This window comes from Theobroma cacao, chromosome 4 (genome assembly GCF_000208745.1).
Source record: "Theobroma cacao cultivar B97-61/B2 chromosome 4, Criollo_cocoa_genome_V2, whole genome shotgun sequence".
In the NCBI taxonomy this organism is placed as follows: Eukaryota; Viridiplantae; Streptophyta; class Magnoliopsida; order Malvales; family Malvaceae; genus Theobroma; species Theobroma cacao.
Genome location: NC_030853.1, coordinates 21,756,247 through 21,777,017, shown reverse-complemented (window position 1 = coordinate 21,777,017; position 20,771 = coordinate 21,756,247). Strand labels below are relative to the sequence as shown.

Here is a 20,771-nt window from a genome sequence, read left to right as displayed (position 1 = left end):
GATTTGATTTGATTAGATAGCTTTTTTTATTTGACTCGAATCCAATATGAGGATTTAAGTAATTAGGCAATTTTTTTTGGTTTATTTTTGTTATGCAGACTCGATTGTTGCTTGGAGAGCTAAATGGTATAACAGATTCAAATTATGCTGGCTCAATTGCTCTTTCCCTAGGATGTATTCATCGCAGGTGAAATTTCAAAACTTTTTGCCCTTCTTCTTTGTATCTGTTCCTTTTTTGGACTTTGTTTTAATTGCTTTTATCTTCATAGGCTTATTATGATTTTGGTTGCAAATAAATGTTTTTATGTCTGAGTTCTTTCGCTGAGAAGTGGGTTGTTAGCTTTTAATTGAAAAGTGAAGATAGGTTTAAGGTTAATCTATTTAATATCAAATTTGTCCACAAAATAAATTTTTTATCTAAGCACCAATCATAATTCTGAGTATTGTAAACTACTTTCTATATTTGATATAAGGTCGATTTCCACAATTTGGCTGTTCTATTCATAATAGAATAGAGAATATGGAAAAGACTAAAACAGCCCTAAACCTATAATAGCCCTAACACATAACAATATATATCAGTCTTTAACACTCCCCCTCAAGCTGGAGCATAGATATTGATCATACCCCGCTTGTTGCAAATATAATCAATTCTAACTCGAGAAAGATTCTTGGTAAACAAATCTGCTAACTGCTCTCCCCTGCTCACATAGGAAGTAGATATCAATTTCTGTTGAATCTTCTCTCGTACAAAATGACAATCAACCTCAAGATGTTTTGTGCTTTCATGAAACACTGGATTAGAAGAAATATGCATAGTTGCCTGATTGTCACACCACAATCTCATAAGAGATGAATCTGAAAAACCAATTTCCTCCAACAAATGATGAATCCACATAAGCTTACAAGTAGTTTGTGCCACAGTGCAATACTCAGACTCTGCACTAGACCTTGATACCACATTCTGCTTCTTACTCTTCCATGATACCAAATTTCCTGCCACAACCCACTATCCTGTAGTAGATTTCCTATCATCTGGTGACCCAGCCCAATCGGCATTAGTAAAGCCATCAACTTGAGCATGTCCATGATCTCCATATACAACCCTTTTGCCTGGTGTCCCTTTAAATACTTAAGAATACGAACCAAAGCATCCCAATGAATAGTAGTAGGTGCTGACATGAATTGACTTACTACGCACTGGAAAAGAAACATCAAGACGAGTCACTGTCAAATAATTTATTTCCCAACTAACCGTCTATATTTTTAAGGATCTGCAAATGCCTCCCCCTCTCTTGCCATAAGCTTCACACTTGAGTCCATAGAAGTCTCACAAGGCTTTGTTCCAAACAATCCAACATCTTTGAGCAAATCTAGTTCATACTTTCTTTGGGAGAGAAATGTACCCTTTTTGGAGCAAGTTACTTCAATCCCTAGGCAGTATTTTAAGGAACCTAAGTCTTTCGTTTGAAATTTTTCTTGAAGAAAAACCTTTAGATCATGAATACCTTGTTCATCACTACCTGTAATCACAATATCATCAACATAAACAACTAGCAAAATACAACCATTGTCAGTATGTCGAAAGAACATAGTATGATCGCATGAACTTTGCAACAGTCCAAACGCCAATACCACATCACTAAACCTCTCAAACCAAGCTCTCGGAGATTGTTTCAACCCATACACTGATATTCTCAACTTGCATACTTTACCAAAATCCCCCTGAGCAACAAACCCAGGTGGTTGCTCCATACACACCTCTTCCTGTAAGTTAATGTGAAGAAATGCATTCTTCTCATCCAATTGGTCTACAGGCCAATGATGAGTAGCAGCTAAAGAAAAAAATATAATAACAGAGGTTAATTTAACTACAGGAGAAAATTTGTGTATAATCCACACCATAAGTTTGAGTATAACCACTAGCTACCAATCGGGCTTTAAATCTATCAATAGTACCATTCACCTTTATTGTATAAACCCACTTTCACCAATGACCTTTTTACCTGATGGAAGAGAAATTAAATTCCAAGTACTATTAGTCTCAAGAGCCAACATTTCTTCTTTCATAGCAGTTTGCCAACCATCATGAGATAATGTCTCAGTAAGAGTCTTTGGAAGTGAAACTGAATCAAGAGAAGCAACAAAGGAACAAGAAGAATGAGAAAGATGATCATAGGACACAAAAGAAGAGATGGAATGAGTGCGCTGACATTTACCTTTTTGGAGAGCAATAGGGAGATCAAGATCAGAATCTACTGATGTAGAAGTTGGTATGAGAATTGAATCTGACAACGTATCTACGAGTTGAAGAAGTGCTGCATCAGTGCCATGACAATGGGTGTACACCTGTGTGATAGGAGGTTGAGATGAAAGAGATAGAGTATCAAGACTCAGATTACTCACTATATAAATCAAGAAACCATCTGCTGGCTCAGTCTCAGCAATAAAGGAAGGAAGACTAGCAAAGAAAGGACTATGCTCAAAGAATGTGACATCACGAGAACAAGATACTTGCCTAACTCTGGTGGGTCACAACGATAATCTTTCTGTGTACGTGAATAACCTAAGAATATACATTTTAATGAACGAGGATCGAGCTTATTAAAAAGGGGTCACATATCTTGAACAAAACAAGTACAACCAAATATCTTGGGAGGTATAGGAAATAAGGACTGGTTTGGAGACAAGATATAATATGGTGTTTGGTCTTGAATAACAGATGAAGGCATTCGGTTAATAAGAAAAGCTGCTGTATGAACAACATCAGCCCAAAAAACTTTAGGAACTCATTCAAAACGTTAAGGCTCTAGCAACTTCCATAGGATGACGATTTTTTCTCTCTGCTACTCCATTTTGCTGAGGAGTAACAATACAAGAAGACTGATGAATAATACTGTTTTGTATCATGTAAGAACTAAAACAATCAGAGAAATTCTCTTTAGCATTATTGTGGCATTCCCACCGGGGGACCCACTCCAAGGTATTGTTCGGCAGCTAGAATGGTTAAAGGATTTCCCTTCGGGGGAAACAAAAGGCGTGGGTTCGAATCCGAGGATCAGAGGGCCGCTGCAGCGGACTGGGAATGTGATGATTCAGCCATGCGTAACAATACCTTGGAGTGGGTCCCCCTGTAGGAATGCCACAATTATCACTACGGAGGATACGAATATTAGAGTGAAATTGAGTACGAATTTCTGCCCAAAATGCAACAAAGATAGAAAACAACTTAGATCTAGATTTCATTAAATATAACCAAGTACTTCTGGAAAAGTCATCAACAAGTGTTACAAAATACTTAAAATTGGTTTTTGAAGTCACGGGACATGGACCCCAAACATCAAAATGAACTAATTCAAAAAGAAATGTAGCCCTCTTATCAACTCTAGACACATATGGCACATGACGGTGCTTGGCAAACTCACAAGAATCACAGGGTAAACTAGACTCAGATATTAACTCAGGACACATTTTATTCAACTCTGATAGAGACGGATGACCAAGTTGACTGTGAAGTAGGAAAGGGGAAAGATCACTAGAACAGGCAATTGATGCACCGGCAGAAGGAAGAGCAACAATAGCTTTATCCAGTAGATATAATCCGTTTGATTCATTCTCATTAACAATAATCTTCCAAGTCAAGAGATCCTAAAATGGACAATAACTAGGAAAGAAGGCAACACAACAATTTAAGGATTTAGTTATCTGGCTAATGGACATCAACTTAAATGGAAAATGAGGAAGATGCAAAATTGAAGATAAAGGCAATGATGAAGTAACAGATGTACTACCACTACCTAAGACTTTAGTAGTTGACCCATTAGCAAGAGTGACATTAGGACAAAGATTGGAATGTCTATAAGTGGATAAAATACCTGAATTTCCTGTCATATGGTCAGTGGCACTTGAGTCAATGACCCAGTGATGAGATGAAGAAGAAAGACTTGCTGTGGGATTACCTGTCTTAACTAAGGTAGCAGTAGAAGAGAATGAAGGCTGCTGAGACTTCTGGAATTGGATATATGTAGAAAACTCCTCATCAGACATAATTATTGTATGGCCTTCAGTGCTAGGTGTAGTAGAATCGCTAACTTGTGATGCTGCATGAGCAAATTTAGAGGGGACTTGTTACTGTTGTTGTTGTTGTTGTTGTTGTTGCCCCTGTGAAGGAGACTGATAATGATAATTTTGTTGTCCCTGTCGGGGTTTAGAGCACTGATTCTTGAGGTGACCTTATTCTCACAACTATAACACACTCTTTGACCTCCACAACCACTTGCTCCTTTTCCGCCACGACCTCCTCTAAAATTGCCTTTTCCCCCACCTGATCCTCCTCTATATCCACTGCCAAACCCATTAGTACCCTGTGAGACCAAGGCAGATCGATCTGACACATCACTAGTAGTAAAAACACTTTCCTTGGTAACACTCAGTACGGTGGTAACAACATCAAACAATGAAGAAACACCCTTGTTAGCCAAGAGTTGAGAATGAATCACGTCATACTCTGAATTTAAACTAGATAGCCAACTAAAGACAAACAATTTCCCACACTGTTCTTTCTTCTTAGCCACGTCAGTAGAAAGTAGCAGGGCAGTGTAAAAATCTTCATTAGCACGCTCATAATCACAATAATAATCCATAATTGTACGTCCATTCTGGCTTGGACGACTAACCTTCTGTGATAAACTATACAATATCTTCATATTCTTTGTACCTGAAAAACACCCATGCAATAATTCCTGTAACTCTTTAATTGTCGTAGTATGTTGCATTGAAAGAACCATCTTTCTATCAATACAATTAAAAATCTGAGAAAACAATCTTCCATCATCTATCATCCATACCTTGGCAGCATCTTCTTTTTCTGGACAGGGTTCAGTAAGATGTGCTTCATTCCCAAGTCCTCTTACATTAACCTTAACTAGAGACTTCCATTCTACAAAATTCAAACCATCTCCAGCTAGCATAACATCAACTATTTTGTGATGTGAGGACACAACCTCCACATTCTTACTACCTTCTAACGCCATCTCACTTACCCTTTTCCACCATTATTTAAAAAAAAAAATTCAACACATTAAAAACTAATGAACCTCATATTCAACAAACAAGTTCTACCGATCTTGTTGGAATCCAATCAACATAGTTACAACGATCTGACGAGTACCTTCTTTTTTATTTTGGTTTTGGATTTTTTTCCCTTTTTAGGGTTTTGGGGGGTTTTTTTTTAGGTTGTGGATGGTAGGGCTCTGATACCATGTCAACTACTTTCACATATTTGATTAAAGGTTAATTTCCACAATGTGGCCATTCTATTTATAATAGAATAGAGAATATGAAAAAGACTAAAACAGCCCTAAACCTACAGTAGCCCTGACACATAACAATATATATCAGTCTTCAGCAAGTACATTCATTATCTTTTTACATTTTTTTCTTCTATTGAGTCCCTAATACTATTTTAAATTGTTTTACAATGCAAAAACTTTCCTTAAATATTAAACTTAATCGTCCTAACTTGCTTGGTTTCTGTTGTCAATTTGGTAAGTCTAGTGGCTCAGCATCCTATGGCCTAACTGCATTTTTATCAAAGACCAGTAATTGATTTAAGGTTCCTATTGATCCAATTAAGGGTTACAATTAACAATCTTTACATTTGTTCGGGCATGAAGTTATTACGATGCATTGTACCAAAGCGTTGTCGGTGGAGCTCATGAGCAATGGATGCCTAAAACCAGACTCAAGGCTTAGCTTTGTCAAATGTGTTGACACCTATACAGTGAGAGTTAGTGATTTGATTTTTGTATAACGGTTCAAGTTTAAAAATTGTTGTGAACTGCTTAAAGAGTTGCATTATTGGTGGCATAATTTGTTAAAAGCTGTTTTAGTTTCTGATTTCTTGTTTGAAGTGGTTTACTTTATTAATCATCCTATGGCGTGTTGTCACATTTCACGGTTGTTTCTGTGTTAAGTTTAATACAATGCCATGGTTAGATGCTTGTTAATCTTAGTTTACTATTTTTGATCATCTTTGATGATGGTTTATGTGGTAGTTTGCAATATCTTAAATACAGAGGGATATATCTTCTTATTCAATTGTTTATCTTTGTTGCAGTGCTGGAGGGATGGCACTGTCAACTTTAGTGCCTACTACCGTGAGCTCAATTTCTTTGCTGGCTAAAAGTGCAATCCCTGGCTTACAGATCTGGTCTTTGCATGGACTTCTTTTGACTATTGAAGCTGCTGGCTTGTCCTTTGTATCTCATGTCCAGGTAATCAATTTCATGACTCTTGATTCTCGATTGACTCAAAAAAAAGCTGATATTGGTGAGAGCCTGTGTGGTTTGGACTGTCTTTTACGCATTAGTTTAGAAGGTATGTTAGAGTTAGGAGTGGTAATATTTGTTGAAAGCCTCAGTGTATGAAAACATTTTAAATGATTTTTAACACGCATTTTGACTGAAGCAATGATATTTATTCAATGCTAATCTTGGAGATAGTACAATGCATCTAACTTTAAAATTTTCATCACAGAGAGTAGATGTTTTGTTGACTTGTTAGGAAAAATATAGCAGAGTAATTGCTAAAGAACAGGTTACTGTCACTATCAAGATGTACACCTTATTGTTTAAGGTTGTTTGTTGCCCCTTTTATGTTCTACGCATATTAAATACGTTTGTTCTGGTTGCTAGAATTGGGCTACATGTTAGGGGAGTGTTTAGTGGTGTTATGCCGCATTGGATAAATTTAAAATCTGTTATGGCCGTATATTCAGGTTATATCTCTCCACCTATCACCAAATGGTTTTAAGTTGGATGCTTAGTGGAAGGGTTTAGGCAGATAATTTTCATTGGTTCTTAAAGTTCTCTCACTCTTCCCCCAGCCTCAACTTTAGCTCCTAATTTGTAGGCAACACTTGGCCTTGCTTTGGAGATTTTGCTGTCCGAGGAGATAGGAAGGGTTGACCTTCAGCAAGGTGTGGGACGCCTTATAAATGCAATAGTTGCCGTTCTTGGTCCTGAGCTTGCCTCTGGCAGCATTTTCTTTTCACGCTGCAAGGTATCGTCATCTCTGTAATTTCCTTTTGATTGAGACTAATGAGTCCTTGAGTTAGATCAGTATATCAATACATTTCTCGATTTTATCTCAAACTTTGGTGCACATATGTTGAATTTTCTTTTCAGTCTGTTATTGCGGAGATTAGTTCCTCACAAGAAACAGCTACAGTACTTGAGTATGTTCTGAACTTTGTCCTATTTCTCTATTTTCTCTTGCAACTATACTACTATGCAACCATTGCTTGAGTTGATTTGGACATTTGGTAGAATTTAATGTTCTACTTTATTAATGGATGATAATTGATCGGCTATCAATCTTGCAGGAGTGTCCGTTTTACACAACAGCTTGTTCTTTTTGCACCACATGCTGCTTCGGTGCACTCCCATGTCCAAACTCTTCTGCTGACTCTGTCATCAAGACAGGTTCTTTCCTCTTTACTTTGATAGTTCTCAATGAAATAGCTTATGTTTGGGTTCAATCCACATTTAAAAGCGGATTTTCTTTGAAACAGCCGATGTTAAGGCATCTTGCAGTCTCCACTGTACGACATCTCATTGAGAAGGACCCTGTGAGTAGTGAAGACATGTCCTCATTTCTGTTCTTTCCATTTGCTAATGCCTCATCTCTTATTACTTTTTTGGATTCTTGTATTGATGGTGTCCCTTGTAGGTTTCCATTATTGATGAACAAATAGAAGATAATCTGTTTCGAATGCTAGATGAAGAAACTGATTCAGAGTATGTTAAGAATACACACTTCATTTTAACTTGGTTTTTCACTATCAGAATGTTCAAGTGGCATGAATGTTGGAGTCTATACAGTTCTTATGTTTGTAATGTGTTTATGTCATTGTTTCTTTTTCTTTGTTAGTGTTCTGAATGTGCTATAACAATTCTATCTACTTTACTTTTACATAAAATAATTGTGGTAAAAGAAGATTTAGGTTGTCCACATATGTTTAATATTACCTCTCTTCTAATGGGAGAGTTTAAGTTGGTTTCCGACCCAGTTGATCTTCCCTCTACATATTTTGAATGAGTTGGACTCTTATTTATTCTCATTTTGTATGTCAGATGTCTTCTATTAGCTGAGTTTTTTGTTGTTTCTCCCCATTATCTTTTTTTAATGAAATTACCTTGTTATCTTGCTTCCTATTCCGTGGATCTTTTTTTTTTTTTTTTAAAGATATACATAGTTAATGCATGCTGCAACTAAGCATGTATTGTGCATATCATTGTAAATGACCACCAAACTTGCAATGAACTAAGTTTTCTCTTGAAGTAGCAAAATTAATAGTATGGCCATGTGAGTGGGTGGAAGAGAAACAGAGGAGTAGAACATTGGTAGTAATGATCTAGGCAGTGACTTTTGATTTCTCTTAAGTGGTCTTTGGTATGAGGTGATCACCTCAAAATTGAAGTTATCTACAGTCAGTGATTGGATCACAATGTTTGGTAGGAACTTGGTGATCCTATGTGACCTGATCTTAGGTCATCGAGATTGTTTAGATCATTGCCTTGAGAGGTGATCTAAATCCTATTGGAAGCTTTTGCCAGGTGTGGTGATCTGTGAAATTGATCTATGGACAATTTACCTTCTAATACGTGCCTAAAAGGCTTACTCCCTTTCCAAAGTTTCAGTTATTTTTATGTAGTAAACTTTTGCCCTTACAAATATTTATTTAACCCCACCTTTAGGTATGTTTTCATGATTGTCCCCACTTAATTATTTATTTATTTTTGTTTTATACAATTTTGTAGCAAATTTATTACTCTCTCTCTCATGTTCTTGTCTATCTTTTGTTTTTGTGATGTCTTAAAATTGCGTCTTCGTTCCATTTTCGATTTTCTATGTTCCATATCAATTTTCATATTTTTCAACTTTTTGGCATTTAAAACTATTGAATGTCATTATTACAAATGAAATTTTAACTTTTTAATTTAAATCACGCCAAAGTTGATGCTTTTTCTAAATCTCTGTGCCAAGTCAAACTTGGCAAAGAAAAAGGGGAGGATGAAGTGTTATTTAATGTATTTTATCTTCTAATTCAAAGTTCTTTTCTTTAATTTATTTAATAGTGTCAAAAGTTATTTTGTAGAAGATACTGATAAATAATTTTTTCATATTGGTTGATTGCATATTTAATTATACCTTAACTAAGAAATTAAATATTTGTGTTTTAGAGATTGTTATTTGAATACAGTACTTTGAACTTTATAATAAGATTGCTTTGGTTATATTGTAGTAAATGAGATCTTGGTTTCATGTGATATAAAACACCTTGATTATAATTTCTAAATTAAATCAAACCAAACGTGGTAATTTTTGATCACCAGTAGTAAGATCATTGTAGTATTTAGATCACCAAGGTGATTAAATCACCATGGTGACCTGGACGATGATACCAAAAACTACCTTAATTTATTTGAAAGAATTCCTCGGATTCCCCTATTCTCTTTTCCCCTTTTGTAGCCTCTGTAAACTAATCAATGTTGATTTCATTTTTTCATGTTTTTATTTTCTTAAATGGTTACAGTATCATTGCCAGTCATAATGCCGTGTAGTTGACAATGTTTGACAAGTTATCCTTGCAACAAGCGAAAACAGATATCTTTTCTGCACAGCAATTTTATCCCCTTATATTTCTCCCTCTTTTTCCCTTCCTCATTTTATGCCTTTCTAATCAATTAATGTCTCTCTCTCTCTATCTCTAAAATGTAAGGTGATAGTACCACTTTCAATTGTAAGCTGTGCAGATGATGCTGTTTGTCCTCTTGCTAGGAATAGATAGATATCTACTGCTAATTATTTGTGTTGTGCATGCGTGGGTGCTGAGTAGGGCACACATGTGCTTGTGTCATTTATTTATTCATGGTTTTGGACACAGCAACAAGAAAAGAAAAGAGGCTCAGGGGTGGGAGGGGACAATAGTTAGTTTTTAAATGCTGTTGTATAGTAGGATTTTCCTTTATGTAAGGCTTCATATTTAAATTGTTTCTTTCATTTCTTTTATTATTTTCTTGCCTTTTGTAGGATAGGGAATTTAATCCGTGGTACTATCATACGACTACTTTACGTCTCTTGCCCTTCACATCCTTCTCGTTGGATATCAATTTGTCGTAACATGGTGAGTTCTTTGTGCTTCAAAATATGGTGCCATATTGCCCCCCCAAAAATACCATCTGTTTAATTTATGCAAAACTTCTCCGCTGCGATAAATATCTTTTGATATAGAATGAGGTGTTGTTACAGTTGATCTCGATGTGAAAGGGATGTTTGTCTTGTTACAGAAGCCTAATCGCCACATTTTTCTATTGATTTTAGTTAGTATTTTTCAGCAATTCATGTTTATGTTTCTGTTCAATGCCGAAGAGGATTTTATATGCTTGTTTAATTTTAATCTTCTAATAACTTAGCTAATAGCATTTAAAATTCTATATCCTTATTACCCAAGATATGAATAGCATATGATGTCTGTGAGATCCTCTTTAGAGCATTTTCTTCTTTTTGGATGTTGTTGGTGTAGTTCATGAAATGTGTATGGAAAAGTGTGTCATAGCTGGAAAAGGAAACTGGAACTGTTAAGCTCATACAGGAGTTAGCAGTACTTGATTTTATATTTTAGCTGTGCAAATTATGAGCACAATGTAAACTGAGTTTCTCCTTGTTCATTAGTCAATTGTTGTCCCTGTTGAAAATTGCAGCTCTCTTTCTTCTAAAGATAAATTTTTGAAGCTTTTTGAACATTGGCTATCTGATGGCTTCGGATCAAGTGTGAAGAAGATTGATGATCTGATGGCCTTAGATAAATTTTTAAGATAAGGACACTTTAATGTGCTCTTTTTATCTAGGGCTAATGGTAGGCTGGCTTAGAATGTGCATTTCTTGAGAAATACACAAGGTTGGGATCTGCAGGCTTTTTTCTGACTTCTGTTGACTTGCTCTGCAACAAGGTGCGGGATTTTTCCCAGAACATATGCCCTGGATATGGATTGGAGACTTGTCAGTAGAGGATGTGATGTAGACGAGCAATCCAAAACTCACAACACTTGAGAAAGATTTCAAAATTCTCAACCAAATTCTCAAACATAAATACCAAATACTAAAATATCCAGAAAATTTCTGTAATTCATCAACTAAGCCTCCCTGAAACTAAAATAAATTACCCTAAATCCCTAATACTTAGAGAAGAAATAAAATAATAATAAATATAAAACAACCTAAATAATTGAAATAGCCTAAATAAATATAAAGATTACAATCAAAGTCATAAAATATAAAATGAAATCCTTGATAACTTGATCTCTCAGCTAGCACATTTCCATCCTCCATCATTCTACCTTGGTTGGAGAAAACTCGATCTCGAGTTTTGAAAAATTGAAGCAGAAAAAGTTTCCAGCAAGGTCCATGAACAGACGTGTCAAATCTACACTTCACTAACAGCATAAACATCCTCAGCAAAGCAACTTGCACAACATTTTTTAGCACACTTGGAATGATGAACTCAATGGAAGAACTATCATCAGTAGCAATGGGCTTAATCTCAATAATTGGAAGAATAAAGTCCATGGACGAAGGCTCTTCACTATGCATCACTTGAACAGACTCCTTAGGTGCTTGGACAGCCATAAATTTAGTTTCCAAATCTATAGATTCAGCATTCTCATTCTCCACATTTTCAATTTTGAGCAATTCATGTTGCATTAACTCATCAGATTCTACCTCATGCATCCCATCTCTTAACTCTCAAAATTCACTTAAAGGAAAGCTCTTAAATTCTAAGATGCAGATCTTGTTTTGCTCTAACATGATGTAGGACAAGTAATCCAAAACTTAAAATACTCAAGAAAGATTACAAAATTCTCGACCAAATTCTCAAATATCAACATCAAATGCTCAAATAGCCAGAAAATATCAATAATTCATCAATCTAAGCCTACTGAAACTAAAATAACTTAGGTATTTATAACTAAAACCTAAAATCCCTAGAAAATGTAAAATCCCAAATAAAATCCTAATGCCCTAATACTTTGAATAGAAGTAAAATAATATAAAATAACCTAAAAAATCTAAAATGGCCTAAATAAATGTAAAGTTTACGATCAAACCCATAAAATATAAAATAAACTCCTAGATAACTTGACCTCTCAACTAGCATGTTTTCATCCTTCATCAGGATGCTTTGAGAGTGAAAATTTTCTATAGAAATTGATGAGGAGAATTCAAGCGGATGGAATGTAAATTTACCTTGGAAAGCAGTCTGGAGGAAGCAAGCCCCAACCAAGCCTTTTTTGCATGGAAAGCATTGTTAAGAATTTTGACCCATGATAACCTTCATAAAGGGGAAAAATTCATCTGAATGCGTGCTTTGTGTGTAAGGCCGCAGCCAAATCAGTCCATCTTCTTCTTTAAGTTGCTCTTGGGCAAAAAGGATTTGGTCCCCTGCTTTTGTGATGCTAGGTATCTCTTGGGTTTTAATGGGCTCGGTAGAAAGGTGTCATGGGCTTGGAAGGATGTGCATCCTTGTATAGATAGGAGAAAATTGATTGAGTTTATGGTACTTCTCTGTTTTTTGCCTTGTATGGAGGGATCACAAAAAAGGGCCTCCAAGAAGAGGAGGGATTTTGGTAGGCAATGGTGCTTGGTGGTATAGGGTGGCTTCGAATTTATTGATTTGTCTATTGTAAAAACGTGCCTTGTACTTGGTTGCCCTTGATGCCCATTAAAATTTTTGTTCTATTCACTTAACTAAAAGGAGATTCAAGGAGGGTTGGCTGTAAGATAAACGTTTACTTTTATCTTCAGTTATTTCAGGCAATTGGGCCTTTTATTCCAAGCTGGGAGGATATAAATCAGATGGCTTGGTTATATTTTACGTGGGACACTTGACCATATGTTTCTTAAGGGCTGAAAATGCCTTCTTTCAACATGGTAGCACTCTCTGGTCTTGGAATAATTCGTTTGACCTTAGTTGAAAAAGGTAAAGGATAAAAACTTATCCTGTGTGTGTATGTCCTCTTGTGGCATCCCATTGTGTTAATGATGGTGTTTGCAAAGAGTTTGTAACATGTTGAAATGATTACCATTTCTTTGGTGTGTGAAATGTTGTTGAGCTGTTTGCACCTTTTGTCTTTTGTTTTTTTATTAAGTTGTTCACGTAAATTAGTAACAGAAGAACTTTTTTTCCAACTTTTGCTCAGGTTCTTTCTATGTCAACGAGAGCAACTGCTGAGATTAGTAAAGGTTCAGGAAATGATTCAGTTAGTGGTCCAGATGGTGACTCAAGGTTAAATTTTGGAGACGATGACGAAAACATGGTCTATAGTTCTAAAAATATGTTTCAAGGTCATGCATTTGAAGCTTCTAATGTTGGTTGTAATAGAGATAAGCACCTCAGATACCGAACCAGAGTTTTTGCTGCTGAGTATGCAAATCTGCTTTATCTTTATCCTTTGCTAATCTTGTCCCCTGTCATGATTTACTGATTGTCAATGTTATCTGAACCAAGTAACTGATCTAGTTCTACTGCTGGTTGTTATTCTGTTCAAAACAATATATCTAGGCAAAGCTTTTGAATGATACCCAGCTCACATAATGTTTATGCTTGTGGAATGTTTGCTGGCATACTCATTATTCTAGCTGTTGGTTTATGTTATGTTGAATGAAGATATTGTATTTAGGGGGAAAATAATGCAGTGAATTTGTTAATATGATCCAAAATGCGATTTGTTGCATTGCCTTTAAGCCGTCTCGTTGTAAAATCTATTAAAGTAGACTACTTCTAAAGTTCTTTGCTTCCCATGTGGAACCCAAATGATCTAATTTCTATGTAAAGAAGTTTCAAAGTTGTAATCTGAGCCTCAACCTAAAAAAACCCTGAATGTGTAAGTCTATAAAACTTGCAAAATGCATCTGTAATATATTGAACAAAATGTCACTTTTCTGATTGGTTTTGTCTTTATCAGTAAGAAGATCTTCTTAGTTAAATAACTTGCCGGTTTATAGGTGCTTGAGTTATCTACCAGAAGCTGTTGGAAAGAATCCTGCTCATTTTGATCTTTCTTTAGCAATGAGAAAAGTTGCAAATGGACAGGCCTATGGTGATTGGCTAATCCTCCAAGTTCAAGAGCTAATATCAGTTGCTTATCAGGTTCTAAATAAAAAGTCATTAGCTTGTAAACATCTTTCTGATCAAAGGTCATTAAATTTGCATGACAGCTGACATTTAATTTTTCTTAATGTTATTTTTTGTAGATAAGCACAATTCAGTTCGAAAACATGCGTCCAATTGGTGTTGGACTTCTAAGTTCAGTTGTAGACAAGGTAAGATGGGAAATGCTAGTTCTAAAGTTTTGTTAGGTATTTTCTTCTGTTAAGTACCAGTGGAGCTCTTGAATAAATATTTAGTGGCATAAAGTAGATACATTTGAGCTATGCAAATATTCCTAATCTGCATCTTATTTGACTGACTGAGTAATATGTCCGTACTTTATTTGTACCAATTGATATTCTCTTGTTATATGTTCTCTTAACCAATAATTCTTTTGGCATTAGTCTCAAAGTAAGTGAAGTATCAGTGGGTTCAATTAGATGTATAACTTTGAATTTAGAGTTCTCGGGTTCAAATTTTGAGAAGGGTGCGGGAGGGATAAGCTATTGAATGTTCAATGTTGGACAATGTTAATTGGTTTCTGTTATTTGACTTCTTTTTTCCACTTTCAGTTTGAAACGGTTGTTGACCCTGAACTTCCAGGACATGTTCTACTAGAACAGTATCAAGTAAGCCAATGAAGTTGTTGTATATTAGTATTTTCTCTAAGGATGTCAGATTTCAGTAGGCTTTGATACAGTGCAATGTGTATGATTAAATGAGTTAAATTTGATGGATTAGTAATTAATTAAATATTTATGAAATTCAGGCACAACTAATATCTGCTGTTCGCACTGCACTGGACACATCATCCGGCCCTATTCTTTTGGAGGCAGGTCTGCAGCTGGCTACTAAGGTGAGAACATTGTATGTTTACTGCAATATCTGCAAAAAATTATTGTGAACATAAATATGGATGAGATGACCTGTTACAATTTCAGATAATGACAAGTGGAATAATTAGTGGTGATCAAGTTGCAGTAAAACGCATATTTTCACTAATATCACACCCGCTGGATGACTTCAAGGACCTATATTATCCTTCATTTGCAGAATGGGTCTCATGTAAGGTATGTTCATTGCAGATAGATGGGTTTTCTGTATAGAAAAGATCCATCTCACATCATTAGTACTAGTAGAGAGCGGAGGTCCTCTCTATTTCTTATGCTTTTTATGCTTGTGGTATTGCTGTTTACAAAGATGAAGCTCTTATTAATTTACTGAATTTAAAATAGATCAAGGTAAGACTTCTAGCTGCTCATGCCTCTCTCAAGTGTTATACTTATGCATTCTTGAGGAGACACCAAGCTGGGGTTCCTGATGAGTATCTAGCATTACTACCATTGTTTTCAAGAAGTTCAAGCATTCTGGGGAAGTACTGGATCTGGCTTTTGAAGGACTATTGTTATATATGCTTGCGCTTAAATCTCAAAAGAAATGTAAGCTGAAATGGTTCTGAACCTGTTAATTTTGACGGATATAGAATACACACACACACACAAAAACATATATATTGTATAAAGTATAATAAAATATAATTTTTGTGCTCACTTCTTGCAGTGGAATTCATTCCTTGATGCAATTCAAGCACGTCTGGTCTCATCAAAGTTGAAGCCTTGTTTAGAAGAAGCTTGGCCAGTTATTTTGCAAGCACTTGCTCTTGATGCAGTTCCTGTGAATGTTGATAGGATTGGAAACTCAGAAGCTGCTGTTGAAAATATATCAGTAAACAGCTTAGTATCTGGCTACAGTATGGTTGAATTGGAATCTGAAGAATACCAATTTCTGTGGAGCTTTGCATTGCTTGTTCTATTTCAGGGACAACATCCAGCATTTTGTAAACAAATTATACCATTAGCGTCCAGTAAAGCAAAACATGAAGAAGATTCTCCCTCTGAGGACATGAATTCTCCAGGCTTGAAGTTTTATGAAATTGTTTTGCCAGTTTTCCAGTTTCTTCTAACTCAGAAGTTTTTCTCAGCTGGTTTTCTTACTGTGAATATCTGTGAAGAACTGCTCCAGGTTGTGATCTCTCTCTTTCCATTTCCTGTTTATTTTAATATTTGTTAGCATTCCTTGGTGCTTTTTATCATTTGTAGTTTATATATCTGTTTATTGGTCAATTTCTAGATTAAACAAAGGGGCTGCATTGGCTTCTCAGCATCAAAATTTTAGAAAATGTATTGTGCTACCTAAAACATTATTTTATTCTATAATCATGCTTTCGAGTTGTAATATTTTGATGGAAATCGATATGGGTGCCTGTGCAATCAGTCTAACCTATACTCTTTTGAATGTGTTGTTTGCTAAAGTTACTACTATGCTAAGCAGAAACTGTGTGTACTATAGATGATTTATTTATTTATTTTGTTCATTTCTGTAGAATTGTTTCCATAGGTAGTTTTGACTTATTTTGATGGGTACGCAAGGATGATGGTGGTATTTGGTATTGGTTTTGGTAATTTTGAAGACAGTCAGGACTTTGATGGTTTTTTACCAGTAAGGGCACCTTGTAGATGGTGACAATAGAGTCCTCTGAAATTGAATGGCTTGATTGATAACTCTTTGACTATGAAAATATTACTGAGAGAAGGAGAATGCCAGTTTTAAAAGCCTGAAGAAAAGAAAAGGAAAAAGCAAAAGAAAAAAAGTGGCAATTTTATGGAACATGTAGACATGGCTTACAAATTAGCTTCACTAATGACAGCTAGTAGACAGCATTATGTGTTTAACCAAATGACTCTTATTGTGCAAGTTTAAAGATCACATTAACAACAAATAGAAATTGAGGAACTTGCATTAGACATTCTAAAATAGTTTGATCTTCCAATGCATTTTTTCCATTTTGCTATTTAGGCTTTAAGAATCAACGTGTGTGTCAAACAGTATACATCATTTCTTCTAAAACTGCATTTAAGGTCAAACAAGATATTTAGTTTGGTGCAATAATTTCAGTCTAACTACTACCATTGTGCTATAATGATTCCTTCTATCAAGGTTGGCAAATATTTTGACTATCAATTTTGTCATTTCCAATTCATGCAGGTTTTCTCTTATTCTATCTACATGGATAATTCATGGAACAGTCTTGCAATATCTGTTTTATCCCAGGTAACCCTCAGTTCAATTGAAAGCAATTCAGTTTTTGTGTCAACTATGATGATCATAAAGGCATCTCTTTGTTTTTCTTTTGGTCTTTTTGCGGTCTTGATGGACAAAAGCATTCACCAAACTGATATGAACCTGTGAGCATATTATGCAAGTGGCCAACTACACGACTCTTGCTTGAGTTTGGAGGATGTGTTTTCATTATTAAATTTCCTTCTCTTTACCATTATGCATAAATTCAATCTTCTTGAAGTGATATTTTTGCTAAAAATTATTTAAAATTAATTTTTTTGGTCATCCCTTTTTTAATTTGCATTTTGGTACTTACATTATTGAATTCCTTCCTTGACTTGATTAGAATTGCCTTATATTATCAGGTTATGAAGTTCTGTCAGTTTTGCATAATGATTGCTGAGTTATTAGTTTTAGTTGGGTAAGTTTAAAATGCTGAAATATTATAGGGTTGATGCTGAGAGTTTTATTTTCTATTTCTTTCAATAGATTGTGCACAACTGCCCTGAAGATTTCCTTGGAGCAGAAAATTTCACTTGTCTGGTGGTGGAACTTTGTGTGGGTTGCCTTTTTAGAGTTTATAACTGGTATAACATTTACCATGATCTCTAAAGTAATTTCAGCAGATGGCTAGTCAAATGCTCCAAAATTGTAACCTCAGCCATTAATTTCTTCTTTTCTGCATTTAGTGCTAGTGCAATCTCACTTGATCAAGCGGACTGGGAGGATTTAATTTCACCACTATTTATTGCTACGAAGACCATCATGAGGCGTTCTGAACCAAAAGTGCGCTCAGTGTCCTTGTTTAAATTTATATTATGCCATATGAGATTCTCTTGTGCCATAAATTCTTTTTCTTGCTTTTGTACTGAAAGATTTATCTTTGGCGTTGTGCCACTTTTATTGGTTATTGTTTTAATTGCTAAGTCATCTCACCACTGAATCACATTGTGTCAAGATGCAGAAGCAATTGAATTCAGTAGCGCTGGCATTTCTGTTGATTGGTTACAAATTCATTAGGCAAGCTTCAACTGAGCTATCCCTCTCAAAAGTTACTGATTTTGTGAAGAGTGTGAATTCCTTTTTGAAGAAACTTATTGATGGTAAGCATTTTTCCTGTTTTTTTCTGCTTTCATTTCTAAGATAATATACATGTACATTTTTCAAACATGGAATTTCTTTTTTTTTTATGGGTCATTAATATGATCTAGTTAAGGTATTAGAAATTAATATCTAATATTCATTAGATTTATCAGTGAATATTTTTGTGATTTAGTTGAAATTTCTCAAAATATTAGTGTTCTAAACATCGAATCATGTTATGTCAAAAATTGATTTGGGTGCTTCAATCTTCGAATTTTGATAGTATTTCATCATCAGCATATCAGGAAAATATTTATGCCTTCCAGTTTGAAAAGAGTGTTTTTCTTGTTTCCCTTTTTTTTTTTTGGGTGGGGAGCTGGGGAGGGGAATTGGAGGATATCAGTCTCCGATAAAGTTCTCATTGGGATTCTATAAATACTTTAGATGAAGTCTCAAGATTAAAATGAGAAAATATTACTGCTATCAAGCCAAGTAGTAATTAATCACCAATAACAAAAAGTTTTGTAATTAATGCATTGCTGTACTTTAAAGTTTTTAGGTAAAAGGGAAAATTGTGTAGAAGTAAGAAGAATGATAAACAGTATTCAAAGAATCGTGTTGAATAAGCCTGTGGAATTAACAGCAATTATGGAACAAAAATAACACACTGCTTATGCTGTAGCTATGGTGCTTATCCTGTACCCACATTTATCATCTAGTTGATTGCAGAATACCACATTCCATTTTGGTTCTTTTTTGTTTTTTCGACAAATGATCTTGAAAACAAGCGCACATGCACACACACATATATATTGAAGAATAACTGTACATACATCAACTAGCGTGATAATTCAGCTAGATTAATAGCATTGTCACATATATCAGATATGATTTTGTCTTTTAGGCTGTTGACTCATTGATAACTGCATGGAGGCTAATTGGATTTTATATTACAGATGCTTCTAAGCTTGGTGATGATGCCATTGTCAACCAGAGAACAATTTTGTGCACTTCTCTAAATGAGATTGCTGGTTTGACTAAGGATTGCATTGAAGGGATTTGTCTACTGCATAATAAGAGATCTGACTTGCGCAAACTACTGCTATTGAAGCTTGCATTCTCTATGGAACAGATAATTATATTGCCCAAGATAATGCTGGAAATTCAATGTCTAGAAGGCAACAAAGATAGTGATCCTATCTATTTCTCGGTGTTTAAATTTTGCACTAATTGTATGCAAACTATACTAAATGACTCAAATGTACAGGTACTTAAGCTTTTACGTGTTCAATGTCTAGGTTTACAGGCCTGTTTTTATTTACAAAAGACTGAGATAGATAATGAAAAACTTTTGGGGTACAGGTTCAGGCAATCGGGTTGCAGGTGCTGAAAAGCATGGTGCAGAAAAGCAGCACTGTAGAAGACAATAGTTCCATAATATTCATTATTGGAGAGCTGGTTGGGGACATTCTCACCATAATAAAAAACACATTAAAGGTGCACCTTCTATTCTTATCCAAAAATTTAAATCATGTTGCTGTTTGCTAACAAGTGTTTTGAGCATTTGCGTGATTTTTGGTGACAGAAACCCATGACTAAAGAATCAGTTGCTATTGCTGGGGAATGCTTACAAGTTCTAATGCTCCTGCAAACACTGTCAAAAGGGAGTGAATGCCAGAGACGGTTCATGAGTCTCCTTCTGGAAGCCATTCTTATGATCTTCTCAGCATTAGAGGATGATTGTTCTCAGGTAATTTTGGCAAGACCCTTTTACATTTGGAATTGGAACTACTATTTTTATTGTTGTTTTGAACAACCTTATTATTATATGGGCAGGAAGTCAATGACATAAGAAGCACTGCCCTGAGGCTTGTTTCTCATCTTGCTCAAATTCCTTCTTCTGCTGATCATCTCAAGGATGTCTTGTTATCAATGCCTGAGATGCACAGACAGCAACTCCAGGTGTTTTTCTTGCTATTTTCTTCTATATGGATGACAAGTTTGTCTATGGCATTTGGAAGAAAAGGAAAATGAGAAAGCAGCTCTGACATGTAGCTAAAATTTCAACTTTGCTCACTTGGTTAACTGTCTTGTTAGATGGAACCTGATGGCTTTTTGTGCTTCAATAAACAAAGATTGAATTGCACCGACAGTTTTTGTCAACATCTTTCTGGTAGAGCAATTGATTGAAAATATTCAAGAATTTCCTCAAGCCTAAATTACACTGCTTTGCTGATAGAAATAGGAAATTTCAGTCTTTGTTGCCATAATTTGATGATGTTGCAATTTCTGATTTCTATTATAATATATTGGAAGAGTTAAATGGCAGAATTTGTTTAGAAACAATTGATGTTAA

At 35.2% G+C, this 20,771-nt stretch overlaps 1 protein-coding gene across 2 annotated transcripts in view; it reads left to right on the top strand.

Moving 5' to 3' along the window:
• The window catches only part of LOC18602072 (HEAT repeat-containing protein 5B), a 48,984-nt gene that overhangs the window by 26,824 nt on the left and 1,389 nt on the right, over positions 1-20,771 (top strand). Inside the window, exons 24-47 of one of the 2 annotated variants that reach the window (XM_018119534.1) lie at positions 99-187; positions 6,119-6,275; positions 6,913-7,062; positions 7,188-7,237; positions 7,385-7,484; positions 7,574-7,630; positions 7,732-7,799; positions 10,096-10,189; positions 13,263-13,486; positions 14,068-14,212; positions 14,317-14,385; positions 14,785-14,841; positions 14,982-15,068; positions 15,154-15,282; positions 15,448-15,651; positions 15,773-16,234; positions 17,258-17,323; positions 17,822-17,919; positions 18,022-18,118; positions 18,297-18,435; positions 19,372-19,682; positions 19,778-19,912; positions 20,001-20,165; positions 20,252-20,377. In XM_018119534.1, coding sequence (XP_017975023.1) covers positions 99-187; positions 6,119-6,275; positions 6,913-7,062; positions 7,188-7,237; positions 7,385-7,484; positions 7,574-7,630; positions 7,732-7,799; positions 10,096-10,189; positions 13,263-13,486; positions 14,068-14,212; positions 14,317-14,385; positions 14,785-14,841; positions 14,982-15,068; positions 15,154-15,282; positions 15,448-15,651; positions 15,773-16,234; positions 17,258-17,323; positions 17,822-17,919; positions 18,022-18,118; positions 18,297-18,435; positions 19,372-19,682; positions 19,778-19,912; positions 20,001-20,165; positions 20,252-20,377 — 3,279 coding nt within the window. Of the gene's footprint in view, positions 1-98; positions 188-6,118; positions 6,276-6,912; positions 7,063-7,187; positions 7,238-7,384; positions 7,485-7,573; positions 7,631-7,731; positions 7,800-10,095; positions 10,190-13,262; positions 13,487-14,067; positions 14,213-14,316; positions 14,386-14,784; positions 14,842-14,981; positions 15,069-15,153; positions 15,283-15,447; positions 15,652-15,772; positions 16,235-17,257; positions 17,324-17,821; positions 17,920-18,021; positions 18,119-18,290; positions 18,436-19,371; positions 19,683-19,777; positions 19,913-20,000; positions 20,166-20,251; positions 20,378-20,771 lie in introns of both variants that reach the window. The other variant, XM_007033231.2, reaches the window with a different exon arrangement.